Source organism: Drosophila bipectinata, chromosome 2R (assembly GCF_030179905.1).
Source record: "Drosophila bipectinata strain 14024-0381.07 chromosome 2R, DbipHiC1v2, whole genome shotgun sequence".
NCBI lineage: Eukaryota > Metazoa > Arthropoda > Insecta > Diptera > Drosophilidae > Drosophila > Drosophila bipectinata.
Window position 1 is genome coordinate 18,940,308 of NC_091737.1, and position 24,030 is coordinate 18,964,337.

The window sequence follows — 24,030 nt, forward strand, 5'->3', positions numbered from 1 at the left end:
ACGAAAGATAACAAACCCGATTAGAAGCAATAAACGATACTAATAATAGTATTTTATATTTTTAAATAAAAGTTACACGACTGAAAATAACAGAGTTGGGATGAAGTATAAGAGGTCTATAAGTAAGAAAGTATGATTGAAAAATAAGCTATAGCGACTTGCCTGTCCTTATCAGGTTATGGTTTTTATAATGTATAAAGTATGACCCCCTGCCATATTGCCTATAGATGCTCCACTTCCAATGCTCGCCATATACCTCCTAAGTGGGTGACTTATCCGGCAAACGGATGTGTTAGGGTAAGGGGTTCTGGACATCCTGTACCAGCTTTAGTAGAATAAGATAGATAACATACCTTCCAAACTGTATTCTACGATGAGCTGGTCCAAAACTCTACTGTCTGCTCTCAGTTCCGCGAAAATGATCTTTTGCAACGCCCGAAAATGCCTATAGGATCGTCTCATTTCCCGCGGTGCAATGTCTATGTACTTACTTATATACTGTTCCATTATATGGTTTGGGTTATCCCTTTTGCTAGCTGATTTTTTGGGTCTTACTGCGATTGATTTGTGGCTCATAATGAGTTTGAAAGATACGCTGGTTGCAAAAAATATCTATCAGTTATGAACTAAATATGGGCAAAACGCCAAAGTGAAAGCTTTCACAAGCTTATCAGAATTGGCATGAAATCGTAATCTTAAAAAAAAGCTTTAAAGAAAATATTTCTTTAAAAAATAACTTTTCAATAAAAGTTGTAGTTTTTCTGGATTATTTTTCATTTAAATCCTTGAGGAGCGTATTACAATGTTGCCCTTAAATACCCCCAAGGAGATGGAGCTTTTAATAAATAAACATAAGAATTAATAAACAAAAATTATGCATTTTCTGAAAACATTAAGAACAAGATTAGCTTTCACGTTTGTACAAAATCACTTCGGCCAAACCAAGTTTTTGTTTTATTCAGTTGATGAACAATTACTATCAATATTGTGAAACCCGGCTAGCGGGCTGGACTGCTTAGTGGCCCGCGGTGGCGGCCTTGGCAGCGATCTCGTCCTCCTTAGCGTGCAGGGCAATGAGTTCCTGCTTCTTGGTGGCGATGCGCTCCTCGCGGCGCTTGCGTGCCTCGCGCACCTTCTGTCGGCGAGCCTCGGCCTGGTCAGCCAGCAGCTTGCTGCGCGCCTTCTCGGCCTTCTTCTTGTGGATGTACTCCATGAGGACGCGCTTGTTCTTGAACACGTTACCCTTGCACTTCATGTACAGGTCGTGGTACAGATGGCGATCGATCTTCTTGCTGTCGCGGTACTTCTTCAGCAGACGACGCAGAACGCGCTGGCGCTGCATCCACAGAAGCTTGACGGGCATACGGGCGTTCGCTGTACCCTTGCGCTTACCGAAACCGCAGTGGCGACCCTTGCGACGGGCCTCAGTGTTCTTGCGAACGCGGTAGCGAGAGTGGACCACGACGGGCTTCTTGATGATCAGACCATCCTTGATCAACTTGCGGATGTTTTGGCCTACAAGAGAGAGCAGTTTAGTCGAATTGTCCAGCTCAACTGGGTCTGGTACTTACGCGAGTTTGTGTTGGCGATCTCGTTGATTTCATTGGGATCCAACCAGACCTTCTTCTTGCCGCATCGCAGTACGGAGGCTGCGAGCCTCTTTTGGAGCTTTAGAGAACTGCAAGTGGAAAACACAAACGTTGATTAGAGGCACTGTCCAGCGTGCTACGCTCATGTGTGTGTGTGTGTGTGTGTGCGGCGCATGTTTGGTTATTTCACAATTGCCGGGCTAAAATGAATGGCACTGGCCTCTGGTGTCCTGTAGCATCATGACAGCATGTAGCCGCACACTGCACACATTTTATCACAGAGAAAGGCGGCTAAAAAGCCAAATCACTTTATACCTCATGTCGACCCTTGCTCGTCGTGGATGGGAAAGAAAGAAAAATTTGACAACCGGATGTTGGCACCATTTTTCAGAGATGGACTGCGCAATCGATATGTATCGATAAGTTTCAGGTGCATGTCTTGGAATGCAGTGCTGATTTGAGGTCAAAGAGATATTATATTCAAAGCTTTCAAATTACCTTATAAAAAAATTCTGCTTCTTGTTTTGACTTTTGTCGTTTTAACTCTCAATTTACAATATGTTCTTCCGATGTTCGATTATTTGGTAGTTCATTTTCGGAACTGGTTCGATATTCTAACCCGACATATTCAGGCTGTTTAACACTGGTCAGGCCAGTACTGGACAACGGTGCGCTGCTGTGCAATAACAAAAACATTTTATTTTGACAAACGATTGCATCGAGCCAAAAGTACAATTATGGCCATGCAACACGCACTGAAACGTTGCCTGGGCATGGCACGGGTGCCCCTTATACGCGCCCACTCCGCGGCCTCTGTTGCCGCCATTAAACAAAGGGAATCTGGGCTCCGGACGTTTCCGGGGCAACCGGGTAGGCGATCATTTGCCTCACTGCCACAGGAGGAGAAGAATAAGAAGGAGCCGGAAGAGAGTCGGGAGAGTCTCAACAGACTTCCCCGGCTCATGGAGTTTCCAGAAATCATATGGCCCTCCGCGCTCAACACCCTCAAGAATTGGATAACCATCCAGTTCATCATCCGCCCCTACTTCGATAGCGAGTTTCAGCTGAAGGACTTTATATTTGGCGCAAAGCAGGCGCTGCAGGTGAGTTGACCTGCTTTTTAACAATTGCGATCTCAGAAACACCAAGATGTGTGCTAGGTAGTTTCCTCAAGATTGATGGGCGGTGATCTGGACTCGCTGGACACTTTGGTCTCGCCCGAAGCTATTTCTGAGCTGCGACCCGTGATACAGAAGCTGTCGATGACGCAACGGCGGCAGTTGGAGATAAAGGAAAGCGACATCTACCTCAGTTTCCCCTACCAGGTGGGCATCATGTTCGACGAGGCCAATGATAAGCTCCAGAAGCGCTTCGTTGAAATCACCATGGTCTTCCACGTGATGCGCGGTCTCTCCGAGATGCGAGAGCGCGGCGAAGAGATACCTTGGAACATGGGGTGAGTTGTCGCCAGCTACTTAAGCTAGACACAGATAGAATGGCTTACTTCTTACTTCTTATAGGACCCTGCCCGAGTACCAGGACAAAGTGTTCATATGCAACTATCGATTCATCAAGGAGTTTACGGCCGGTCAGCAGTCGGACTGGACTATTAATGTGGCGAATCACTTTAGGGCCATCGACCTGATCAACGAGTCCAAATAGCACCTATTCCCAGCCGATCTGGCTTAGCCGATATTATCCCCCATCGTTGGAATAAAAGTTTCGTTTGCCGCATTTAGGTATAAAAAAAACTATAATTTTACTGTGGATCTCTGTGGATTTAAATTAGGATTCATGTGTGCGAATGAGTGCGAGTCTCTCGTTGGAGTGGTGCTCCAGTTAGTGCTGCTTCTTCTGTGCCGCATCGTGCTTGGCGCGGTAGATTCCCTTGGAGTCGTACTTGTCCAGCAGCAGCTTCCACTCACCGGCCCGATGGGAGCGCAAGAAGTTGATAACCTTCTCGGAGTTGCGACGCTGCACTTCCGTGCACTTGGAGCACTCGGACTGCAGGGCATCGGGCAGGAGGCGCTTCAGCTCACGACCTTCCGGAGTGCAGGGTCCCTTCTCCATCAGGCATTTGAGGTAGTTGTTCAGCACTCGGTCGTTGCCCAGCACATCGTCGACGTTAACGTTGTCGAACTTGCTGGTGTACTGCTTCTGGGGAGCAGCGGCCACCAAGCTCACAGCAACCAGACACACAGCAATGGCCAGCGAAGCTTTCATCTTGTAGGAGAGGAGTGTGGTAGATGTAGTAGAGGAGCTGGAAAGAAAGGCGGGAGCGGGAGATGTGAATGCGGGTGAGTTATGTTGTTTTGGTTGTTTGCTAAATAGTTTTCCGGAACAGGCTTCGTCAGTAGGTGAGCTGGGAGCGTGAAACATCTTATTAGAAGGCGACGCCGAGTCTCGCGACAGGTAGAGAATCATCTCAGGTGATGGCTGCGCTGCCCATTTTTTGTTTTCTTTCTTTTTTTTTTTTTTAGTCATCATGCATTATTAATGGCCCTTGGCTTATATATCGCGTATGCATACTAATTGCTGTTTGCTGAGTTTAATATTTTACAAAGAAGATTTCACAATTTCACGACCACGTCGCCGTCCAGCAGCTTTCGTGTCCAAAATATTTAAATCCGTGCGGCTAGTTGTTGGTGGTCTGGTGGCGGGCCATTTACCGTTAAGTGGCGCAGAGCCAGCTCCGCACTGGATATACGGTTTACGCAACCATCATGGCTCCACCCGGTCCATTGCGGCTTTCCTCGTTCCTAGTAGTTGGCTATGCTTTGGAATGGCTACTTACTTCTGTTTTTTTTTGGAGCGACTTGGATGTGCGAACGACGACTGCACAGCTTGGATTGCGAGATGCTAGCCTGTATGCCTGGCTTTTATACAAGGAGCTTTGCCAGCGGCTACACTGAGCCCAATCCCCAATGCTCTCGAGCTTTCCGCTCAGTGTAGCAGTGTTAGCCTCAAAGCTGGCAAACCGAACCGGATTTTCGATGACTGTCTTAGGTTTTTTCAGACGAATTTCGGCAAGCAGTCTGCCAGATAGCCAGCCAGCCAGCTAGCTAGCCAGCCAGGTTAACTGAAGTTGGGCCGGCGGTTCAAAGGGTGGAATGGGATTGGAAGTGTTGTTTTTTATCACAGATTTATCTCTCTGTTTGCTCGCATACAAAAATACACAATTCGTAGGAAAAGCATTGACGTACTATACTATACGTGAAAATTGAAATTTGAGCTGTCGCCGCCAGTTGGCGTTGATTTTGGCAGTTGGTCGAGTTCGGTTTCCGAGTCTTTCGGGATTTAACGATCGCATTTTGTTGTCCAAAGTGCTATGGTGTGTGGTAATCACTTTTATGCATTTCCATTTTCATTTCCCTTTTAATTATCTTAGCCCCATGGATCGCACGCACCACTCCACCACCAGTCTAGACTTAACCAGATTTCGAAAGCTCATTCGAGTGTGTGAGTATGGGGTTTGTTTGGGGAATTGGATTCGATTTCGATTTTAGTTTATTTGATTATATCCCGACACTGGTGGGACTGAGTAATGGGGGATTTACCCAGAAGCACCTCGCCCATATGGACACAATTTTTGGCCGTGTCAAGCATGACTTGGGGTTTTCTAGATCAGCTCCAGCGGTCAATCGTACTTAAATCCAACTAATGGGGCCCTGTTTATGCTGATAATTCTAGCTCTGGTGGGGGCAACGGAATAATGGGGCCATAAAACCAAAAATACACTTTATTCACTCGAATAATCGCGAGTTTACGACTCGGCGAGATGCTACTCTGACGTTGGCGATTCTCCGACCGTCTCAGTTGGACCTGGGCCAGGAGGGTCAATAAATCACGGCCTGACCCGTCCGTCACTCCACCTGTGACATAACTCCGGCGAAAACAACAACTTGCGACTTGTACGGCGATTACCGATTAACGTTTAAATTGGGGCATCCTTAGCCCCGAGCTCACGTCGCACATCTCACTAAATCGATTTTATGCAAATGGCAATCGAGAGTGGTCGACAGGAGGGGTTACACAAAAAAAAAAAAAACAGGCTATCGCTGACGGGGGACAAAGGGTTGCTTACCTTGAATCCGATCATCAGGGCATCAGCCAGAGATGGAGATGGAGCTGGAGCCATCGGGGTGGGGGAGGCTATCATGCGGCATGTGCAAAAGTTCAGGTTCAGGAAAGAGATGACTACGCAAGCCAGGCGAATCGAAAAGTAAACAAACCGCAAAATACACATCGGCCGACACGGCCAGGCCGAAGAAATACTAACAGCATGGAAAAAAATTAAACGACAGATTGAATAAAACGCAAAATAAATAAATCTTTGGCTGGTACGTGCCCAAGTTTTCATTGTCACGGGGGATTGGGTCTGTGAGCTGTGCGGCAGTACAAAGGCATGGCGTTTCGACGCGACCTCAAACCACTAAGCCTAAGCCGCACCTGGAAGGAATGGAGGGAGGGAGGGAGGTGGCCCTGCGGCGGATGACCTGCTCGAGGGAGAGCAGGAAGAAGACTCGCCAGCGTCTGGCCGATTCGGACTGACAGATAAGGTGAAATGAGGCACATTCAATTTTCAACTTAATCGTATATTGCGCAACCACGCCGCTGATAGTGCATCAGCAGTAGTGGCACCTTCTAGCCTAAGTCTATGGCATACATAAGTATATACACGGTCCGGTCTAGGCACTATTCCGCCAGACAGGCACTATTTGACAGCCAGGTCACTGAGCTGCCCGGGTGGCGCAGGGACGGGAGCGGTCGGCTGGAACTTTGTTTCCAACATGACACCGCTGGTGCCGTCGCCGCACAACTTGCGGTAGAACTCCACGTAGCTGAGATCGCCCCAGATCACCCGGATGGCCTTGAAGGCGCTCCACACGGCCAGCAGGACCAGGAACGCCATGCACCAGGGCTGCATGTGGGGCACCACATTCACGTTGATCCACATGAGGACCTTTACGATTCCCGGCAGCTCACCCATATCCTGAAAGAGACAGGTGATGAGTGTGGCTGGACTTGGGATCGGGATGGGCGATACTTACAAACTCATACCAGAAACTGGGCAGCATCATGTTACTGTACTTCCTCAGGCGGCCCCCAAATGCGAGATCCGGAACTGGGATGTTGGACTGGAAACGATACTTCTCCGACACCGGTATACCCGTGACGGGCTCCAGCAGGATGTACGGCTGGTGCTGTTCGGCGTTGGGCGTGTAGCCCTCGTAGTGCTTGCTCCAGTTGTAGCTGCTGCCGTAGAAGTGCGGCATCGAGAAGGCCGAGGGGGCCCCGTCTTCAGGGGGGACGAAAACCGTAAATAACTAGGAAAACCTCAAATCTTGGGCCACTCACTTATCACACACTTGGAGACGTCGAACATGCCGTCAGGCAGATGGTAGAGGTAGCTGTCGGCCAGACATGGTGGCGGCTTCTGGTGTTCCTTCAACAGGGTGAGTCTGTAAGTGTCGAAGCCTCCGTATCTCTCAGTTCCCAGGTACGTGAGCGGAAGGACGCGGCAGGACTCTGAGGCCACAATCTCAAGGGGTGTGTCCGGCTGCACAAAAGGCGGATACAGGGAGTTGTCCAGGGCACCAGTCACATTAAAGGGGCACTCGGATGAGTCGAAATCGCCCAAACGTTCCTGCTGCTCCTTGATGATCTGGTGGCCGTTGAGAGTTTCGACCCGAAAGAAGTTCTCGAGACCATGCTCCGGTCCGATCTTCACCGTGTAGATCTCCTCCTTGTCCTTGAGAGCCTGGCGGTGGAAAACTGGCGAGATTAGAATGCCGGGAAAGAGGAAACCCACTTACATTGTGCAGCACCGCCACATTGGCGGACATCGTAGTCACCATGGTGACACTTTTGAGAAAGACACTCGTAAGCTCCCAGAGGAACCAGTGGATTGTGTTGGTAAGGAACTCCTTCTCATTGATAAGGATCAGATCGTAGCCAAAGGCCATCATTGGCCTAAGCTTCGCTGCTGCCCCCAAGAGTACCGAATTAACGGACGTAATATTCCAACTGAGCACATCCGGAGCAATACTCTCCTCGGGCAGGAACTCCACGACCCGGTAGCGATGCTTCGAGTACGTTACGTGAGTCTCGTTCCGCTCCAAGATGTCGTTGTACCCCACGACCTTGTAGGTGATGGGGCCGATCTCCTGGATCTTCAGCTTCTTGTCCCGGCCGCTCTCAAACTCGGCGGCATTGGTCACGTTGAAGACGTAGCTCTTGAGCACTCCGAACGGGGAGTTGATCCAGCTGTCCATGGTGGGCATCTCCTGGCGGAATCGGACGTGCTGCTCCGCCACCAAGATCTGGTAGTCCACGCCGAGGGACACCACGAACAGGTAGGTGCTGAGTCCTGCGAGGATCAGGCAGAGCACTGTTTTCACCCACTGCATGAGCTTCATGATGGGTTCTTTGGATGCTCGGGACGGAGGTGGAACTTAGTAGACTAATTCACGTCCGATCGTCAGAAAACACGCGATCCGTTTGAGTCGAAAATCAGGGCTTTCGGCAGAATGCTTTACACTGGCTTATCACCACCACGGCCCAGCCCGTCCGCCGCCGCCTCCGTCCGAGAGTCCCCTCCTAGCGTCTCGTTGGGCGTGAGTCCAAGCCGAATGAAAACAAAGTGTACAAAATCAAATAGCAGAAAGGCTATCAGCCGCGTCTCGGCGGGAGCTTCCAGATTTTCTCCGCTGGCCTCTCTGGGGATTAACGGCGATAACAGGGCAACTCTGACCCGCGAATAGACATTACGCAAATGGCAATTGATATTGGTTCCGAGGGATGATGAGGCGCTTCCTTCTGCCCTGTCCCCCCGGCAGGCTGCTGCCGCCCTCCGCCAGCAACCTCAGCTGGCTGCCACAGGGGGTCCTCCGCGGACCTCCATCGGCAGGTGTGGTTGCCCTGCACTTGATCTACGTCTCTGCTAACCCGGCTGCGGCGGAGGTCGCCTTATCAGGATCAGACGGGCACAGACCGAGCGGCTTATCAGTCCGCGGGCAGCCGACCGTGCAGCAGCGGACAAATGACTGGCCATTAAAATGCGGCTTCTGCCGGCCGGTCGATCTCGTCCGGAGTGCAGGAGACATCTTAATGGCATCTCATCCGTGCGGCAGAATCCGGTCTGGCCGCTGTCTTTAGTGGCTTCTGCTCTGGAAATCCAAAGTTCGGCGGGAAATTGGTGCTGGCATAACTATAAAATGCGACCAAAGTTGATAACGAAAGTGCTTAAGCGAAAGTGAATTGATTATTACGTGTTAATGGCTTGTTTACTTTTATTAAGAATGGGGGAGACCTCCATTAAACAGAGATTTAATATTTGTAGCTTAAAATATTTATTATTGTGTTGTTCTTTTTGCAGAGAAACCCAACAAACCAGGTCCCAGTCTGTGTAATGATGGGACGTTTTCCGGCTTGAAGTCAGCTCGCAGACAGCTTTCCAGTTGCATACTTTTTGGAGACTTTCGAAACCACACGTCCAAGCACTGAATTCTAGGAACCCCTTATCATATCGATCTGAAACCATTCACGGAGAACCATCATTCATGCCCTAGATGGATCGGAAATAAGCGGTTTCGGCCAAATGTCTAATTAAAATAATATCGTAATTTATTGTAGACATTAGACAGAATTATGTATTTATAGGATGGTAAGCCTTTACGGCCTAATGAAGCACATTCGTATGGAGGACGGATCATTCAGTTTATTTGAGAAACGTTTCGGGGTTTTGTGACAACTGACTCGAGTCTAGACATACAATTTTAAGCGGGGGTCTGGGATCGGCTTCTGTTTGGTATAACAAATCGGAGTCTGAGTCGAAGCTTTGAGCCTTAAGCGATCACGACTGTTTCATAAGACTACACATCAATTTTTTTCAATTTTCATAACGATACTTACAACAATAACCTACATACAATACAATAGATACAGATACAGATTACAGATTACAAATTACGGATTACAGATTACAGATACACATAGACATACAAATACATACAAGTCTCCCAGCTCCATTTTTTCTAGACTACAGAGACGCATCCTGCCCGGGCCAGTTGGACCCCGGGCGAATGGCCATGGTATTGGGAATGGAAATGGGAATCCCAATGGTTTCCAACTAAGGCTTAAGCTAATCTAAGACACCCAGGGACCCGACTGCCACCGACGGCTGCGACTAGAAGGTGCGGCATCTAGTATCTGGCGGGTTGGTTGTCCTTGTTCTGCTTCTTGTTCATGTCCACCTGGGCGGTGGCCAGGTAGTTTGAGCCCTCCAGGTGCAGGGTGCTCTGCCGGTGCGAGTTGCGGATGAGGCAGAACGTCGAGAGGAGGAGCAGGATCACCCCCAGGGCGCACAGGCCGATGATGAGGCCCACACGAATCTTGGGCGGCACCTGCTCGGCGAAGCGCATCAGGTCGGTGACCTCGTCGGGCAGGCTATCGATGCCCTCCTCGAACCAGAGGATGGGGAAGATGATGTCCGGGAAGTTGGCCACCTGCTTGATGTCGAACACCTGGCTCACGGCCAGATTGATCTGGATACGGGCGCGCACTCGCAGCGTAGTTCCCATTTTCTGCGAATACGGAAATCGGTATTAAAAGGAGGGACATAAAGATCTCCAAGCTGGGACTCTTACAGGCTGCACGTCGAAGAAGAACTGATGCTTCTCCTTCTGGGGCGGCGAGATGCCGTCCACTTGAGTCCTAAGGCTGTCATCGGCCAGGTAGAAGTGGGGGAAGCTCAGCATAATGGGAGAATCTTTGGGAAACGGAAGATTAGTGATTCATCCTACCAGGTTATAGTCTCATTCTGCATACCGTATTGACACAGCGACACGTTGAAGAGTCCGTTGGGCGAGCACGAGGGCTTGCCGGCCGGGCAGAAGCACATGTTGTCTGGGTGGGTGTCCACGTCGGCAAAGACCCACTCCGGCGGGGTGAAGCGGTAGCCGGGCACCTCGTTGGAGGTCTCCACTTCCTTCTCGAAGACCAGGGGCAGCAGGCGGCACAGGTCCTTGTCGTAGACATAGAGCACTCGGTCGTGGGTGATGTGCGGCGGGAAGATGGAGCCGTCAGTGCCGTCCAGGCGGTTGCAGTTGTCGGTGGTCCAGTGAGGCAGGTGGGTGCGCCCGTTGAACTTGTCTATGATACCGTACTTCTCGATGTCGTCCACTCCGGTGTTCACCGTGACACGGTCGGAGGAAGTGCCGTTCTTTCCGTAGAGCAGGCCGAACTCCTCGTACGGCAGCTTCTGCTCCTTGGGCACCACGTCCTTGGCCAGTTTGAGCAACGGGTCCTCGTAGCCCCACAGCAGCTGACCGACGGAGACCTGGACGAAGGGTTTGATCTTTAGGATGTCCATGATGCTGGCCATGGCCAAGCGAAGAAATCTGAGGAAGATCGGGGTTGTAGGTCAAGTTCAATGGATTCCCAGGCTCTCGGGTCTTACCTGGCCGCGTGCTTGCTCTGGGAGGTGGCGCTGAGCATGGGAATGTTGGGCACAATCACTACGTCGTCTTCGGGGCCAACGGAGAGGTCTTCGCGGAAGGTGTAGATCTTGCGCAGATTGTAGCTGAGGGTGCCATTGTCGTTGGAGACGATGTTAACCTTTTCCCAGGTCTCGCTGTGGAATGGGATTTGGACTTGCTCGTATTAGGCTTTCCAGCGGAGGGCGGGAGACCACTTACCTGTAGACGTAGGGTCCCACCTCGTCGACAATGGCCTTGGAGCCATTGCTAAGGAAGTCATCGGCATTGGTGACGTTGTAGATGTATAGGCTGATGCGCGGTTCCACCGGCGGCTTGGCCCACCACCCAAAGGTCTTGGCGCCGGGGCGCAGGGCCACCATACGGTCCACGACGGCATCGATCAGCACGGAGAACTCACAGGCCACCACAATGCCGCCGATTATCAGCGCCGCCGCCACCACGATCGTAATCCCTGGAAAATAGCCGAACAATTGATCACAAAATGCATAAATTACGGGCCGGTGACTCATCCGGGGCTCGCCTTGGGGAGTTACAATGCATTGGCTAATGTTTGCCAACTGGGCTTATAAATATTGATGTTGCGAAAGTGAACAGAATGGGAATACAGAATTGAGGGATGAATCGGATGAATCAGTGGCGCCCCTTTGACCTTAAGCCGTTGTTTGTACTTCTATGATCTTTGCCACCCCATTAGTAGGGGCTATTAGCTAATTAAAAATACATCTTAATGGGGCCACTTGAAGGCGAGTGGAAACTAGAACCAGATTCAGAGGGAGTCGTCCGCGGCAGAAGCTCCCCTCCCTGGAAAAGTACAACGCAAAAGCGAATGCCGAGTTTGGAAAGGGGAAAGGTTGGGAAATCGGAAGAATCCACCACATCCAGTTTGTCCTCCCCGGCAGCTGAATTTATAGGAATATTACCAAGCCAAGACCAGTCTAACCAGTCGGACTCTGGCGAAAACCAGAGAGCCAAGCACGTGGAGTTATGGCCACAACAAAAAGCTACTTTAATTGCCTCAAACTGCGTACTTGCCTCCCCCTGGGGGCGGTGACTGGTATGTGGGATTATTACACAAATCGATGCGGAAATCCATATGGAAATGCACTGACTGATCATGAAGAATGTCGTTATGTAAACTATTATACTGATCATGGGGCGTTGGAGCTTTCGAATACTTACACCACTTTCGGAGGTAGGTGCTGGACAGCTTTGTGCAGAGCTTGTGTTTGGGTCCGTTCATGGTGATCTGTCCTGATCTGAAGGGTCGGAGTTGGGGTTGGGGCTGGGGCAGATGCTGTTGCTCTGACTGTTGTTGTCGATGTTGTTAAGAGTAAACCGCCTTGCAGTTGTTAACTAGAAAAACAAAATAAATTAAATACCAAGCAAAGCGGGTTGTTTTAATTTTTAAAATAGACAGGGGACCTAGAGATCCGATAAGCAGCCACACCGGTTATGCCGTCGAATCGTAGTATGATCCGGACTATAATCTATAATCTGTAATTACGGGAACGCAATCATTCAATATCGGAGCTATTTCACTGGCATTGGTCTCTCGGTCATAAGTATTCTTTCTCCCTGTAGTGCCGCATATTGTGGCCTATGGGTTGATGCGCCCCAAAGACCTCAGACACGTTTCGGGGCGTGTTGGCCTTGGGGCTATTTTGACATCGCTGGCTTGTCGCGTTTTTCGGTTTAAAAGCTGATTTATCACAGCGGAGCACAAAGGCGGAATAAACTGAAAACAAATCGAAGAGACTTGACTTTGGGGGACTGTCTCCAGAACCTTCGCGTCAGCACAACTAGTTTGTGAAGCTAATTGCTCGACTTCCACTTCCACTTCGACATCGACATCGACTGACTCTCGACTTGAACATGCCCTTCCTGGCAGGGACGGACCTTGAAGCGACTCAGCGACTGGGAGCAATTAAGCTCTCGTTAATGGGCCGCCAGGCTCTGAAAGCGAATCTGAAGCCGGAGGAACCTTGACCGAGGCCAGGGCTACAAACGAAACCGCGAATGCGAAACAGATACAGATACAGATACATACGTGCATCTTTTATCTTTAAGGCCCGTGCGTAAACAGACACGTTTTTTTTTTTTATTATTGACGATTCCAGGCATAGCGCCATTCGGCCATTATTCATATTCATAAGCCAAAGCAGAGGGCCAACAAACCGAAAATAAAATGAGCCGAAATGGTTTGGTTGGATAATGGCTTCGGCTAATGGCCAGCCGGGCTATTTGCAGGCCTGGCACGGCCCCGGGACCATAGAAACACTCTTAAATTGCCGATCCCTGGTAGATCGATTGCTACCGGGTGCATACAAACTGGGGTGCTTATCACGGGCCGGATGAGCCACACTCCGGCTGGCCAAAACCGGCAGGGGCTTAGGTTCTAAAGCTGACTTTGTGGTTCTCCACTTTGCGTTTCAACAAACAGCATTAAACTTTGTACTTTGAGTTCGCTCTAGCCCATCAACGCACACAGACACGGTCACAACGTGTTTTTTTTTTTGTTTTTTTTTATTATTTGCCCAGTTTACTGCGCTTTCCGAACCCCACAAGGTCGCCCTGAACCTCTCCGACTGCGATCTCGACCGGGCTCAAATATTTGTACTTGCGCTGCTTTGTGACTCGCATTGGATCCACCATTGTTGGGGTTCGATGATGTCCATTGAATACTAATTATCCCGTGATTATTTCACTTCAAGTGAATTTTCGGTGGCATTGCCATTAATCAATGACGACCATATTTCGTTTGCTAATTGGGTTCTGTTGGCCAGCAGCCACTAACTGCTGCCTGTTTTCGTTTACGGCCCATTGGTTAGTTTTTGGCCCAAGCCTCTGCATCACCATCGCTATCAGAGTCACTGAGGCTCGAATGTTTGCACAGATCTCTGACTCAGCGAGCTATTTCCAAAGTGTTTACCTCGGGAGCTCGATGGGTATCGATTCCCCCCCAAAGTATGCAAATCAGACGAGTGGCCAGGAAACCTTAGACCCCAGAGAAACAGCTTGCCACACGATCATAACAATAACATGGCAGCAGTTTTTTGACATTCCAATGAAATGCGATAACTGATGTAATAGTTTTATTTTGTTTCGGCTTCAGCTTGGTTTCACTTGTTCAATTAGCAGTTTCTGTTGCCTGTTTCTGTTACCTGTTGGCTGTTGGCTGCTGGTGCGGTTAACGCGAAATAGCCATCTTGGCTCTAATCGCCCCTAATCGCACTTGGCCGCCTCAACCGGCGCATGTGGCTTGGCCAGAATCCAAGCTTCAATAGAAATTGACTTTCTAAACACACGTTTTTTTTTATGAATTGAACTGAAAGCGGAATCATGGCTAAGACATCCGCTCTTTTATCGACTGGTGGAGGCAAGGTGGCTCTCAGATCTGGGTATCGAGCTCCACAGTCTCACAATCTCGCTGCGTTTAAATGTTGCACAAATAAATACAAGCGGTAGTAGCTACTTAGTGTGGCAATTACCCTGACCCCATTTACGGAGCCGCTGACGACGGAATACTCTGGCAGAGGGAAGTATTGTTTCCAGGCCTAGTCTCTGGACTTGCAGCAGTCTCTGAATCATCGCCAATTAAATAAAGCTGTTTATAAGTAATTTAATTCCTCAAATCTTCAATGAAAATGGGTACTCAATCACAGGCTGGCACCTGGAACAGGGTATAGCAGCTTCGGATCTGTTTTTTCGGGCTTTCGATTATGGCCACTGTGACACTGACCGGGCCCAAAAAGTAGACGAGCTGCTGACAAATATTCAACTTGCTTTTGTTGGGGCTGCATTTGATAAAAAAAACGAAACGAAATGGATTTTAAATTCGGGCCTTAAACACGTTGACGTCTCCGACTCTGACTCTGTCAGTGGCGTGACAAGCGTGTTCAAAGGGGGGGAGCTGGAGTGGAGTGGAGCGGCCCATCTTGGACTTTCAGTGGGTCAGTTTCGCTGGCAATTACACCAGGGCTGGCTTTCGCAGTGAAATGTGTCAACAGACGAAGACAAAGCCAGGCAATTGTCACCTCAATTTTATGATAAACTGGGAGGCCGCAGCCCAACATACTGCCCAGCGACATCATGAAGATGATTCGAGCTTTTACTTGGACTGGTGGGTCTGGGTCTGCTGCTGGGGTCTGCTGCTACTGCTGCAACCTTCACATAATCGTCACAGTTATGTGGTCAAAAAAAAAAAGAGCTTCCACAGGCCCCTTATTTATTTATTTTTATTTATCTAAGGTTTTCTGCCTGCGCACGCTTAATTTCGGTTTTCGGATTTTGTAGCTTGTATCTTGTAGATGTTGTGGATGTGGTGTGGAGTTGGTAGTTGGCTGGTAAACTTTTATTTGATTTCGTTTTGAGCCGCTGCTTCGTGGCAGCCAGCCAGCCAGTGCCAGTGCAGAGCGGTGAGTGAAATTTCACTTTTTCCACACAAGTAATCATAAAACTATGCACGTATCCCCCGATATACCCTCGATGCGCTTTTGGCAGCCAGCGTTTTAGCCGAAAGAAGCGCCGCCAAACTCGGCAATCAGCACCAAGTACTTGGGGAGAAAAACAAAAACCCCACAGAGCCACAGCCAGAGCTAGAGCCAGAGCCAAAATCAAAAACTCCAAAGCACATAATTCAATGATTTTCCGCTCTTGTAGCGCTGCTAAGCGAGTTGCTGTCGAAGTGGTTTCATTTTGGCTGACTGGGCAAGGTCTTGCTCAACGCAAGCTTGACTTGGCTGGCTGCGAGTTGGGGTTGGGGGCTCGGGCTGGGGACCTGGTCGAAAGGTTCGCCAAAAACCACAGAGTCCAACTCCTTCCTAGGAATGCGCTGCACACTTGCTCCGTTAGCAGCTTGCAGCTTGTATCTTGTATCTGGTGGCTGGACAGACCACAGGCATTTCCAAACAGTTACACTCACACTGACGGTTGCACGGACTTGGCGAATCGAGGTGCAAGCTAGATTCTTGGCCCGAACGGCGGCGAAACGGCGGTAGTGGTGGTGGTAAGATCGAGATCGCAGAACCGGCGGGAAACGGCAACGACTTGAACGCTCGCAGGGCCGCCGAGTAACTGAAGCAGCCGTCTTCGAGCGGCCCCCCAACGTAAGATGTCTCGGGCGGCGAAAGCTTCGGCTAAGCTCGACTCGAGTCTCGAGAAAACCAGATAAACAGGTAGGTGGATCGGTAGCGGGCCAGGTAATGCCAAGCAAACACAAAGCAAAGTCAAAAACCAAAAGCAAAACCAAAAAGCAAAGCAAAAGCGAGAGTAAGCGGCACCGAGCTTTGTGCATCGATCGCCAGTGGATCGGCGTCGAGTGCAGCGGATTGCAATGAAAGCTCCCTGGCTGCCCTGGCTGCTCCCCGGGGTCCGGCGGCTCGGTCAGATCGGGCTAATAGCCAAGCTTGGGCCGGGCTGATAAAAACAAGTTTGTTGCCTTGCATTGAAGTCTTTCGTTGCGTTGCACGTTCCTTTTTTTTTATATTATTTTAGTCCACTCTCCATGCTGCACACTCCGAAATTCCATTGATTGCCTCACCACCACACCACCAGATTATGATATCTGCTCTTTCTGGCCTTTTTTGTTGTTGTTGTGGTGCAAGTGAGTCATGCCACTGTTGGTTGCCACACCGACTCCGACGACAGGTTGGAGTCAAAGAATGTATGCAAAGTTGACAGCTCCAAGCTAAATCGCTGGATCGCAAATTATTGTTATGGTGATGGTTGGGGTTTGGTTGTCGCATTTCGAAAGGCTTGTTTGCCCCTCGCCCAGAATCGGAACCTGGCCAAAGACCTGAGCCAGAGCTTTGGCCAACTGGCTGGGGTAATGATTCAAGTCGCATTATGCATAAATGATTGGATCTGAGGGGAAAATCAGAGGCCAAGAAATTGCCCACTTCAGGGCATTGCACGGGAAGAGTTCTGGGTAAGAGAGTGGAAACCCTCCACAATGATTAAGTCGAGAAACCCAGAGGGGTAGCTCCCTCAAGAAGTCTCCCCTACCAGAAATCGGACTAAACCTTGACTATAGTTTTGAATAAAAATCCAAAGTAGTACTTTAGCTTCAGGGAAGGCTGACCAAGACTTTATCGCCCCAATGTGTTTGACATTCCCCGCCAAGTCCAACCACACACACATGGTCGTATCTATACTACATAGCGATATAGCCGGAACCGTATCCGAGGCGACTTTGCATGCCAATAAGGCCGACCGGGCCGGGTTGCATGCGACCTTTCTGTTTATGTAAACTGTCGTATTTGTTGCTGCAAATGATGCAATAAATAATAAGCTTCAGCAACGGGCTCTAAACAGCTACACATATGCTAACTTGAGTGCTGTGGCGTGTCACCAATTGGGTTTCACGCCCTGTCCCCCCACCTTCCACCCAAGACTTCGTGTCAAAGTCAATCACCGTCCGTGTCTTCAAAACTTACGAAGCAAAATGGCTAACAGAAACTCATGATCCATGATTCCATGTGCGGGGCCCGGGGCAGATGGTTTTGTGAAGCACTTTCTGTTTAATTTAAATATTTGTGATTTTTTTGATTCAGTTTCCGTTGTGTGAGTGTTGTGGGGAAATTATATTTGGCACTTGACGGCCCGATCCCCGGTTCCCAGGTCGATAAGCAGTCTGGTTCCGTTCCTCCCCTCGGCGCTGATAAGATTCTGTAAGCGGTACTCTAGGAAGAGGGGCCTCTGGGAGATAGCACCACTTATCCACTCCCAGCGGAATGCGAACCTATGGCTCTTGGCGATCACTAGGTAATGGTGTTGCAGTGCCAGGAAGGCTATTAATGGCTATTATACTTTTGTAATTGAGGCATTTATAGTCGCTGTCAGTTTAACAGGGGATCTTAGTCCATAGATGTAATTAGATTAGATTCTATGCCGTTTATAGGTGGAGACATTTCAGTTATTGACACTCCGGAGGCTATTAACTGGCACGAACCGATCGGGTCTCATCATCCGCGTCATTCGCCTCGAGTAGGAAAACAAAAAGATCAGGGGCTATCACCCAACTGATGCAAAATACGATTCCCCAGACCCGGTGGGGTGGGGCTGAGGCTCAGTTTCTAGGGCTGGAGATGGGGCTGGTGGAGGGTGGAGGCGGATTAATGGCAAACTCTTGACTAAACTGATAAATGCTGAGCACACAGCTGAGCAGCCGAGTTCAAGAACTCGACTCCGCCAGGGGTTTCCACTTGCCGTCTTTAGAGTCCCGAGTCTCTGGAATGCTGGGTATCCGAGCTCCAGGTTTGTGCACTGAGAGAAGTAGCTCCTCTCGTAGGTGCATCTGTATTGTTGGTCAACAATGAGTACTTTGGGTGCTAATTGAATTGTTTTGGTGCGGCCCTTGGGTGATCGGTAATAACTATAAATAGCACATTGCATACGTACTTGGATCCCTCCTGGCAACTGCTACCTGCTGCAGATACCCTTTGCGCAGGGCTGACCCCCTGCCGCGCTGCCGGAGACTGCCCTGCGCCCCCAGCTCCTCCTAACTGGATAGTAATGAGCACATGTGCGGTGGAGCGCATCGAGCAGCTGGGAGGCTGCACCTCTATCGGGCGCCGGAGTCCCGACTTCTTTGTTTTGACGACGCCATCTCCGATTAAATTTGCACTTTGTCTCTCGGCAGCCAGCACGCACAAAGCTGCTACGTAGTAAACAAGAGATCCCGATTCGGAGCAGAGCAGTCGGCGTTGGCATGGGCATGGGTATGGGCATGGGGCGGTAATCAGCAATCATAGCTGACCGAGCCGCTTATCAGAGACCCGGGGCAGCGGCGCAGCTGAGCCGCCGGCCGAGGCAGCGGCAGCAGCAGAGACACCGCAGAACGAGGAAGGAGGAGCGCTGCGCAGCTGGCAGCTCGAACTGATTCCGTCTGATTCGGAGCGTCGTAGTAATAACTTGTTTGGTGGGCAGAACGCACGACAGCGCCAACGGAGAGCCATTCCCAGACCCAGACCCAGACCCAGTGCGAGTGCCAGTGCCAGTTCTAGAATCTAGATCCAGTAACAGTCTAATCCGCGTCCAGGTCGTGCCCAAATCTAATCGGTTCACCAGGCCGTCCTGAAGAAAGATAATGCGTGGGCAGCTACTGCCCGATATCTTCGCTAATCGCAATCCCGCCTGGCGGCAAGTGGATCAACCGGTGGCCACACCAGATAAACAAATAATAACTCCGCAACAGTTTCCGTAAAACCTGCACGCCATACAACCTGTGGACAGTGGACACCAGATACAGCTGCTCTAGGCGGAAAGGAGGGGCGGGCCCCTGGAAAACCAGCCTGGCTTTAGCCTCCATAGCGCTCCAGCTGCGGCTCCAACCTCGGCGGCAGCTCCACTTGGAGCAACAACAACAGACTCGACACAACGATCGGGGAGACAAAAGAGAATCGGAGGCAAAACAAAGAAGCAGCAGACGAACAAAGAACTGAAAACAGAGACACAAAACAAGTAAACAAGAAAGAAGAACAGATTGCGAGAGAGAGCGAGAACAACAGAAGAACGGCCAGATACCAGATACCAGATACAAAACAAGAGCCTCTCAGCATAGATGCATAGATACAAAGATACACAGATACAAAGATACACAGATACAGATACCGAGATACAAGATCCAGCACAAGCATCCGTCGGATTGCCGAAAATTCAATTAAATCCCATTCCGAGTGCAGTCGGCGCCAGTGACCAAATTGTTAATTAAGACGCCAAGTGTTTGGCAGTCTCGGGAAGACCCAACCAGAGTAGTATCACCCGGAGAGCGGTCCGATAAGGGAGAGCACAATACGGTGGGTGCAACTCGGCTGGTGAGCCAGAGCGGTCCGCTTCCATTCGTTGCACTTCCCACGGAAACCGAACAGCCGAAAATCAGCTGGCAGTGGCAGTCAAGTGCACTCGGATCTCACTCCCAGCGTTCCACGTTATCAGTCAATGGCACCTGTCTGCGACTAGGCGGAGGACCAAGTGCGGACGGGGGCGGGCAGCCAAGACAACAACTACCAACTCGAGAGCTACCTGGTAAGTGTGTCAGGAGAGTGTGCCTACCCTACATCATACTCCCATCTCGGAGCAGTGACAAAGAACAAGGACTTGAGCGATTAGATCGGTCCTCCAAGACCATAAAGATTCGAAATCAGCATTTTCGCAATCGATCCGATCTGGTGCCTCAAGTTCGTTCGCCTATTTGAAGTTCGACGGCAATATTGGAAAATTTCAACTCTTATCAGAGTGCCGTTGACCCGATTCCGCGGTTGGCGAATCAGAGCTTACCCCATAGTTTCCAAAGCCCTCTATTGGGCCCGTATGTACAATGTAGAGTGTATGTACAAGCTGTCGCTGTTGTTTTCATTAATTTATGAATTAATGCCTAGTAAGTATGTACCTACAGTATAGAAGGCTGCTGATAAGACTGAACTTTGATTCCGCCAAGCGGCAAATGCGACGGGGCTCGAACATGCTCCAGGCTCCACAGCTCAAGCCCCGATTAGTTCGTGGAAACTTCTGTGATCGCATGGTTAAGAATCCCTCTGCGCGGAAGATCGTTTCAAATAGTCGTTACTAATTGCTCCTCATTAAAGCCACAGTGTTTGATTAAGCTGTTAAACACTTGATAATATTTTAATACTCCTAAAAGGTATTAATATTATTTTATTACCTATAACAGATACAAAGTAGTGCTATATAATAGTGATCTCTGAGGAGCCTATGTGTTCAATGAACCCGAGAAACCACCTCTGATAAGAATAAATTCTCGTGAAGGGATCCCTTGTTCGGCCACGTGTATGAAGTCCCAGTGATGCGATCTTGAATCAGTTCAGTCCTTGACTTGCTCCTACTTCTGGGGGTAGAGCTTCTTACATAACCCCCACTTACTCCCACGATCCCAAGTTCTTATGCCAGCTTACTGATAAGTTACTACATTTTCCAGCTCGTGCCAGAGCCAGATTGCCAACCCCCCACAGAGCTCACAATGCCATATGCCAGTGACCCCGAGGTGGCCTTGGAGCCCTCAGTCCCAGTAGTCTCAACAGCGCATGTGGCACAGCCACGTTCCAAATCCAACACACTCAGCTCCCAGAGGAACGGGTTGGGAACGGGTACATACTCCTCTGCCTATGGCCCTGGAGCCGAGAAGCCAACGGTGATGCAGATGATTCTGGAGGCCCTGGGGCTGCGCAATCAGGCCCAGAACCGAGAGCCAACGTCCAAGGACATTGGAACCCTGATAAGTGAGTAGCTCAACTCTTGATGATAATGCTGGGCCCGACTAACCCTATCCTCTCCATCGCAGTGCTGGGAGTGATGTTTCTGCTGTTTGTGATCAGCGTGACCGGATTCTTTGTCATGTGGTTCACCGAGTACTACAACAACACCATGTTGGAGGTGAGTCCAGAGGTCTTATGTAATTCTGTAATAACAGAATAATTATTCTGGGATGTGCCCCACAGAACCTCATTCTTGCCGAAAACTCGGAAACGGCCAAGAGTTGGCTCGACCCGGAACCGAAGTACGACACCCTCCTGAAGGCCCACATCTTCGACTACCCCAACATTGAGGACTACCTGGCCGGACGCGCCGACAAGGTGCAAGTGAGGGATATGGGACCACTAACCTACCAAGAGCACACGGTCAAAGATGAGGTGTCGTTCAACAAGAACTTCACTGTCACATTCAGAGTAAGGATTCCTGTCAGGAGTCTTGACTGATTAAAATTCTAACTCGCGCTTCTTTAGGATCGAAAGTCGTACAAGTTCCTGCCGGAGAAGTCCACCATCGGGGAGCACGATGTGTTCATGGTGCCCAATGTGCCATTGATCACAGCGGCGGGACATGTGAAGCGGATGGCAACCGTTCAAAGGCTGTTTTCGGGGGCGCTCATTAACCAGTACAAGGAGCCGCTCTTCAAACACCTAACAGCCCACGAGTTCCTCTGGGGCTACGAGGACAAAATAATCAAACTGAAGTCCCTGGGAATGGGAAAGAGACGCTTCGGTCTTCTACAGAACGTAAGTTAGTCTCCAAGGGAGCATAGTAGAGAGGACTAATTCTCGATCCCATTCTTAGCGCAATGGCACTAGCGTCGATTCAGTGCAACTGAATACGGGGGAGGACGACATCACCAAGTTCAGCATCATCACCCAGTTCAATGGGATGCCCCAGCTGGACTACTGGGAGGGTGAGGAGTGCAACCGCATCGATGGGTCGGAGCCCTCCATGTTCTCACCGAATCTGTTGAAGGATCGCGACACCGTCAACGTCTTCCTGCAGGTCCTGTGCCGCAAGGTGCCTCTAAAGTTCGAGAAGGAAGTCACCATCTACAACGACATCGACGTGCTGCGCTACCGTACGCCCATGGACGTGTTTGGTCACCCCTCGGTGAACCCAGCCAACCAGTGCTATTGCCAAAACGCGGAGTTCTGTCTGCCCAGCGGGGTGATCAATGCCACCAAGTGTTACGGCGATGCACCGATCTTTCCCTCATTCCCCCACTTCTTCACCGGCGATCCGGAGCTGTACAGCCTGTTCGAGGGCATCAATCCGGACCCCGAGCTGCACCAGACCTACGCCGATATACACCCTCGTTTTGGGTTTCCCATTAGCGGCGCCTCGCGTATCCAGATAAACATAATGCTGGACAAGACGCCTCTACTTCGAAGTAAGTAAAGTCACCTCTCCGACTTCCTTTTCACTAATCTATCCTCCCATTACTCCAGACCAGGGCGCGCGACTGAAGAATGCCACCATTCTACCACTGATCTGGATCGAGATCACCGCAAACGACTTTTCGGAGGACGTACTCCACACGCTGTACATTTCCACATTCGGCCTCGACGCCCTCCAGCTGTCCCTCAAGTATGGCACGCTCCTCATCTCGGTCACCACGTTCAGTCTCATAGTGGCCGGTGTCTACTACCTGAACAGCCGGCGGGAGGAGCTGCATCTCCAGGAGAGCAAGTCCTCCGCCGAACTGGAGGCCCTCAACGGCGGCGGCATCGTTCTTGTCCAGCACATGAACATGATGCCAGCTCCCGTCCAGATCTCCTCGGTGCAGCTGGGAAGGAAGCAAGATCGGCCTGCGGACGCCTTGTGAATCAATAGTGCCATTAGATAGTAGTTAGGAGGGTGGGAATGGGGGAAAGTTTCAACAACTTTTTATGAAATTTCGAATTTGCCAACGATAATCCTAAAATAGTTATATCTCTAAAACAAAGAGTCGCCAGTTACCTTTAGTCTGTAGTTATTTTTTGTACATAACTCTGTAAAAATTGTAATAAACTGTATAGATTTTTAAATCCATGTTTTCCCAAACATTTTTAGGCGATGCTGGATGGGATATGCCCCAAGAAATGGCCGTTATAGTATGGGGAGTGGCTTTTGGCCAAAATTTCAGTCCCTTTGCAGCCAATATTTCAGCCAAATAGCAATCGATTTAGAAAAGGCGTGGCGTTTATGAATTGGGGGTTCAAGCTCCTCCGATTTACGTCAAATTAAAGAAAATATGGGACGATCAAAAATTTACCAATTTTTTGGCCAAATTTATGATGTTACCCCTTTGAAAATTTGGAAAAATTGAGTCAGATTTCAACTTGCCAGTTTTTGATTCAGAATGAAAGTACTCGAAGATAGAAGGCCGGGAAGGCATAACATTCTGCGATACGACAAATATTAGCCAAGATATGGTATATTATGTCCCTAGATCTGACCAAAAAGTTTGCATTTGCCTTGAGGGCATGGCTGAGGCCCAATATGGAACTTTTGAGTCACGTATTGGCCAATATTTCAGCCAAATTACATCTGATTTTAAAATGGTATACCATTTATGAATCTAGATCTTAAGCTCCTCCGATCTGCATCAAAATATAGAAAATATGGGACGATTAAAAATTTTTCATTTTTTGGCCAAAATTATGATGTTACCCCTTTGAAAATTTGCA

General features: G+C 49.6%; 6 protein-coding genes across 7 annotated transcripts; 2 read left to right on the forward strand and 4 right to left on the reverse strand.

Moving 5' to 3' along the window:
* Positions 1-909: 909 nt before the first annotated feature.
* Positions 910-2,057, reverse strand: RpL19 (ribosomal protein L19). The gene is made up of 3 exons (XM_017241086.3): positions 1,905-2,057; positions 1,572-1,678; positions 910-1,515 (listed from the first exon to the last, which is right to left on the reverse strand). Exons 1-3 carry the CDS (start codon positions 1,907-1,909, stop codon positions 1,016-1,018), a joined length of 612 nt encoding a protein of 203 aa, XP_017096575.1. The 5' UTR covers positions 1,910-2,057; the 3' UTR covers positions 910-1,015.
* Positions 2,058-2,231: 174 nt separating this feature from the next.
* Positions 2,232-3,323, forward strand: LOC108125073 (m-AAA protease-interacting protein 1, mitochondrial). The gene is made up of 3 exons (XM_017241084.3): positions 2,232-2,692; positions 2,750-3,045; positions 3,110-3,323. Exons 1-3 carry the CDS (start codon positions 2,327-2,329, stop codon positions 3,249-3,251), a joined length of 804 nt encoding a protein of 267 aa, XP_017096573.2. The 5' UTR covers positions 2,232-2,326; the 3' UTR covers positions 3,252-3,323.
* Positions 3,324-4,687, reverse strand: Phk-3 (Pherokine 3). Its single transcript, XM_017241087.3, has 2 exons — positions 4,384-4,687; positions 3,324-3,849 (listed from the first exon to the last, which is right to left on the reverse strand). The coding sequence occupies exon 2, from the start codon at positions 3,810-3,812 to the stop codon at positions 3,429-3,431; it is 384 nt and encodes a 127-aa protein (XP_017096576.1). The 5' UTR covers positions 3,813-3,849; positions 4,384-4,687; the 3' UTR covers positions 3,324-3,428.
* A 1,481-nt stretch (positions 4,688-6,168) lies between these two features.
* Positions 6,169-8,168, reverse strand: LOC108125072 (scavenger receptor class B member 1). Its single transcript, XM_017241083.3, has 4 exons — positions 7,406-8,168; positions 6,948-7,350; positions 6,641-6,888; positions 6,169-6,582 (listed from the first exon to the last, which is right to left on the reverse strand). Exons 1-4 carry the CDS (start codon positions 8,006-8,008, stop codon positions 6,304-6,306), a joined length of 1,533 nt encoding a protein of 510 aa, XP_017096572.2. The 5' UTR covers positions 8,009-8,168; the 3' UTR covers positions 6,169-6,303.
* Positions 8,169-9,289: 1,121 nt separating this feature from the next.
* Positions 9,290-17,677, reverse strand: emp (epithelial membrane protein). 2 transcript variants are annotated; one of them, XM_017241082.3, is made up of 7 exons: positions 16,011-16,171; positions 12,269-12,442; positions 11,288-11,540; positions 11,050-11,223; positions 10,419-10,990; positions 10,238-10,359; positions 9,290-10,174 (listed from the first exon to the last, which is right to left on the reverse strand). In XM_017241082.3, exons 2-7 carry the CDS (start codon positions 12,327-12,329, stop codon positions 9,794-9,796), a joined length of 1,563 nt encoding a protein of 520 aa, XP_017096571.2. In that variant the 5' UTR covers positions 12,330-12,442; positions 16,011-16,171; the 3' UTR covers positions 9,290-9,793. The 2 variants fall into 2 exon arrangements, with proteins under 2 accessions (XP_017096571.2, XP_043066933.1); XM_043210998.2 differs by lacking the exons at positions 12,269-12,442; positions 16,011-16,171 and adding an exon at positions 17,524-17,677.
* A 1,298-nt stretch (positions 17,678-18,975) lies between these two features.
* LOC108125070 (lysosome membrane protein 2) lies at positions 18,976-23,388 on the forward strand. The gene is made up of 7 exons (XM_017241080.3): positions 18,976-20,113; positions 21,024-21,324; positions 21,387-21,478; positions 21,544-21,771; positions 21,829-22,101; positions 22,160-22,751; positions 22,810-23,388. Exons 2-7 carry the CDS (start codon positions 21,066-21,068, stop codon positions 23,184-23,186), a joined length of 1,821 nt encoding a protein of 606 aa, XP_017096569.2. The 5' UTR covers positions 18,976-20,113; positions 21,024-21,065; the 3' UTR covers positions 23,187-23,388.
* The last annotated feature ends 642 nt before the right edge of the window (positions 23,389-24,030 follow it).

Coding starts and splice junctions, on each gene's coding strand:
- LOC108125070 (XM_017241080.3), top strand. CDS start 21,066: ATGCCATATGCCAGTGACCCCGAGGTGGCCTTGGAGCCCTCAGTCCCA. Junction 21,479..21,543: donor ACAACAACACCATGTTGGAG/GTGAGTCCAGAG, acceptor TGTGCCCCACAG/AACCTCATTCTTGCCGAAAA. Junction 22,102..22,159: donor GCTTCGGTCTTCTACAGAAC/GTAAGTTAGTCT, acceptor TCCCATTCTTAG/CGCAATGGCACTAGCGTCGA.
- emp (XM_017241082.3), bottom strand. CDS start 12,329: ATGAACGGACCCAAACACAAGCTCTGCACAAAGCTGTCCAGCACCTAC. Junction 11,224..11,287: donor GTGGGACCCTACGTCTACAG/GTAAGTGGTCTC, acceptor CCCATTCCACAG/CGAGACCTGGGAAAAGGTTA. Junction 10,360..10,418: donor CGTGTCGCTGTGTCAATACG/GTATGCAGAATG, acceptor CGTTTCCCAAAG/ATTCTCCCATTATGCTGAGC.
- LOC108125072 (XM_017241083.3), bottom strand. CDS start 8,008: ATGAAGCTCATGCAGTGGGTGAAAACAGTGCTCTGCCTGATCCTCGCA. Junction 6,889..6,947: donor CGTCTCCAAGTGTGTGATAA/GTGAGTGGCCCA, acceptor TCCCCCCTGAAG/ACGGGGCCCCCTCGGCCTTC. Junction 6,583..6,640: donor CCAGTTTCTGGTATGAGTTT/GTAAGTATCGCC, acceptor TGTCTCTTTCAG/GATATGGGTGAGCTGCCGGG.
- LOC108125073 (XM_017241084.3), top strand. CDS start 2,327: ATGGCCATGCAACACGCACTGAAACGTTGCCTGGGCATGGCACGGGTG. Junction 2,693..2,749: donor GCGCAAAGCAGGCGCTGCAG/GTGAGTTGACCT, acceptor GATGTGTGCTAG/GTAGTTTCCTCAAGATTGAT. Junction 3,046..3,109: donor GAGATACCTTGGAACATGGG/GTGAGTTGTCGC, acceptor TACTTCTTATAG/GACCCTGCCCGAGTACCAGG.
- RpL19 (XM_017241086.3), bottom strand. Junction 1,516..1,571: donor GATCGCCAACACAAACTCGC/GTAAGTACCAGA, acceptor TCTCTCTTGTAG/GCCAAAACATCCGCAAGTTG.
- Phk-3 (XM_017241087.3), bottom strand. CDS start 3,812: ATGAAAGCTTCGCTGGCCATTGCTGTGTGTCTGGTTGCTGTGAGCTTG.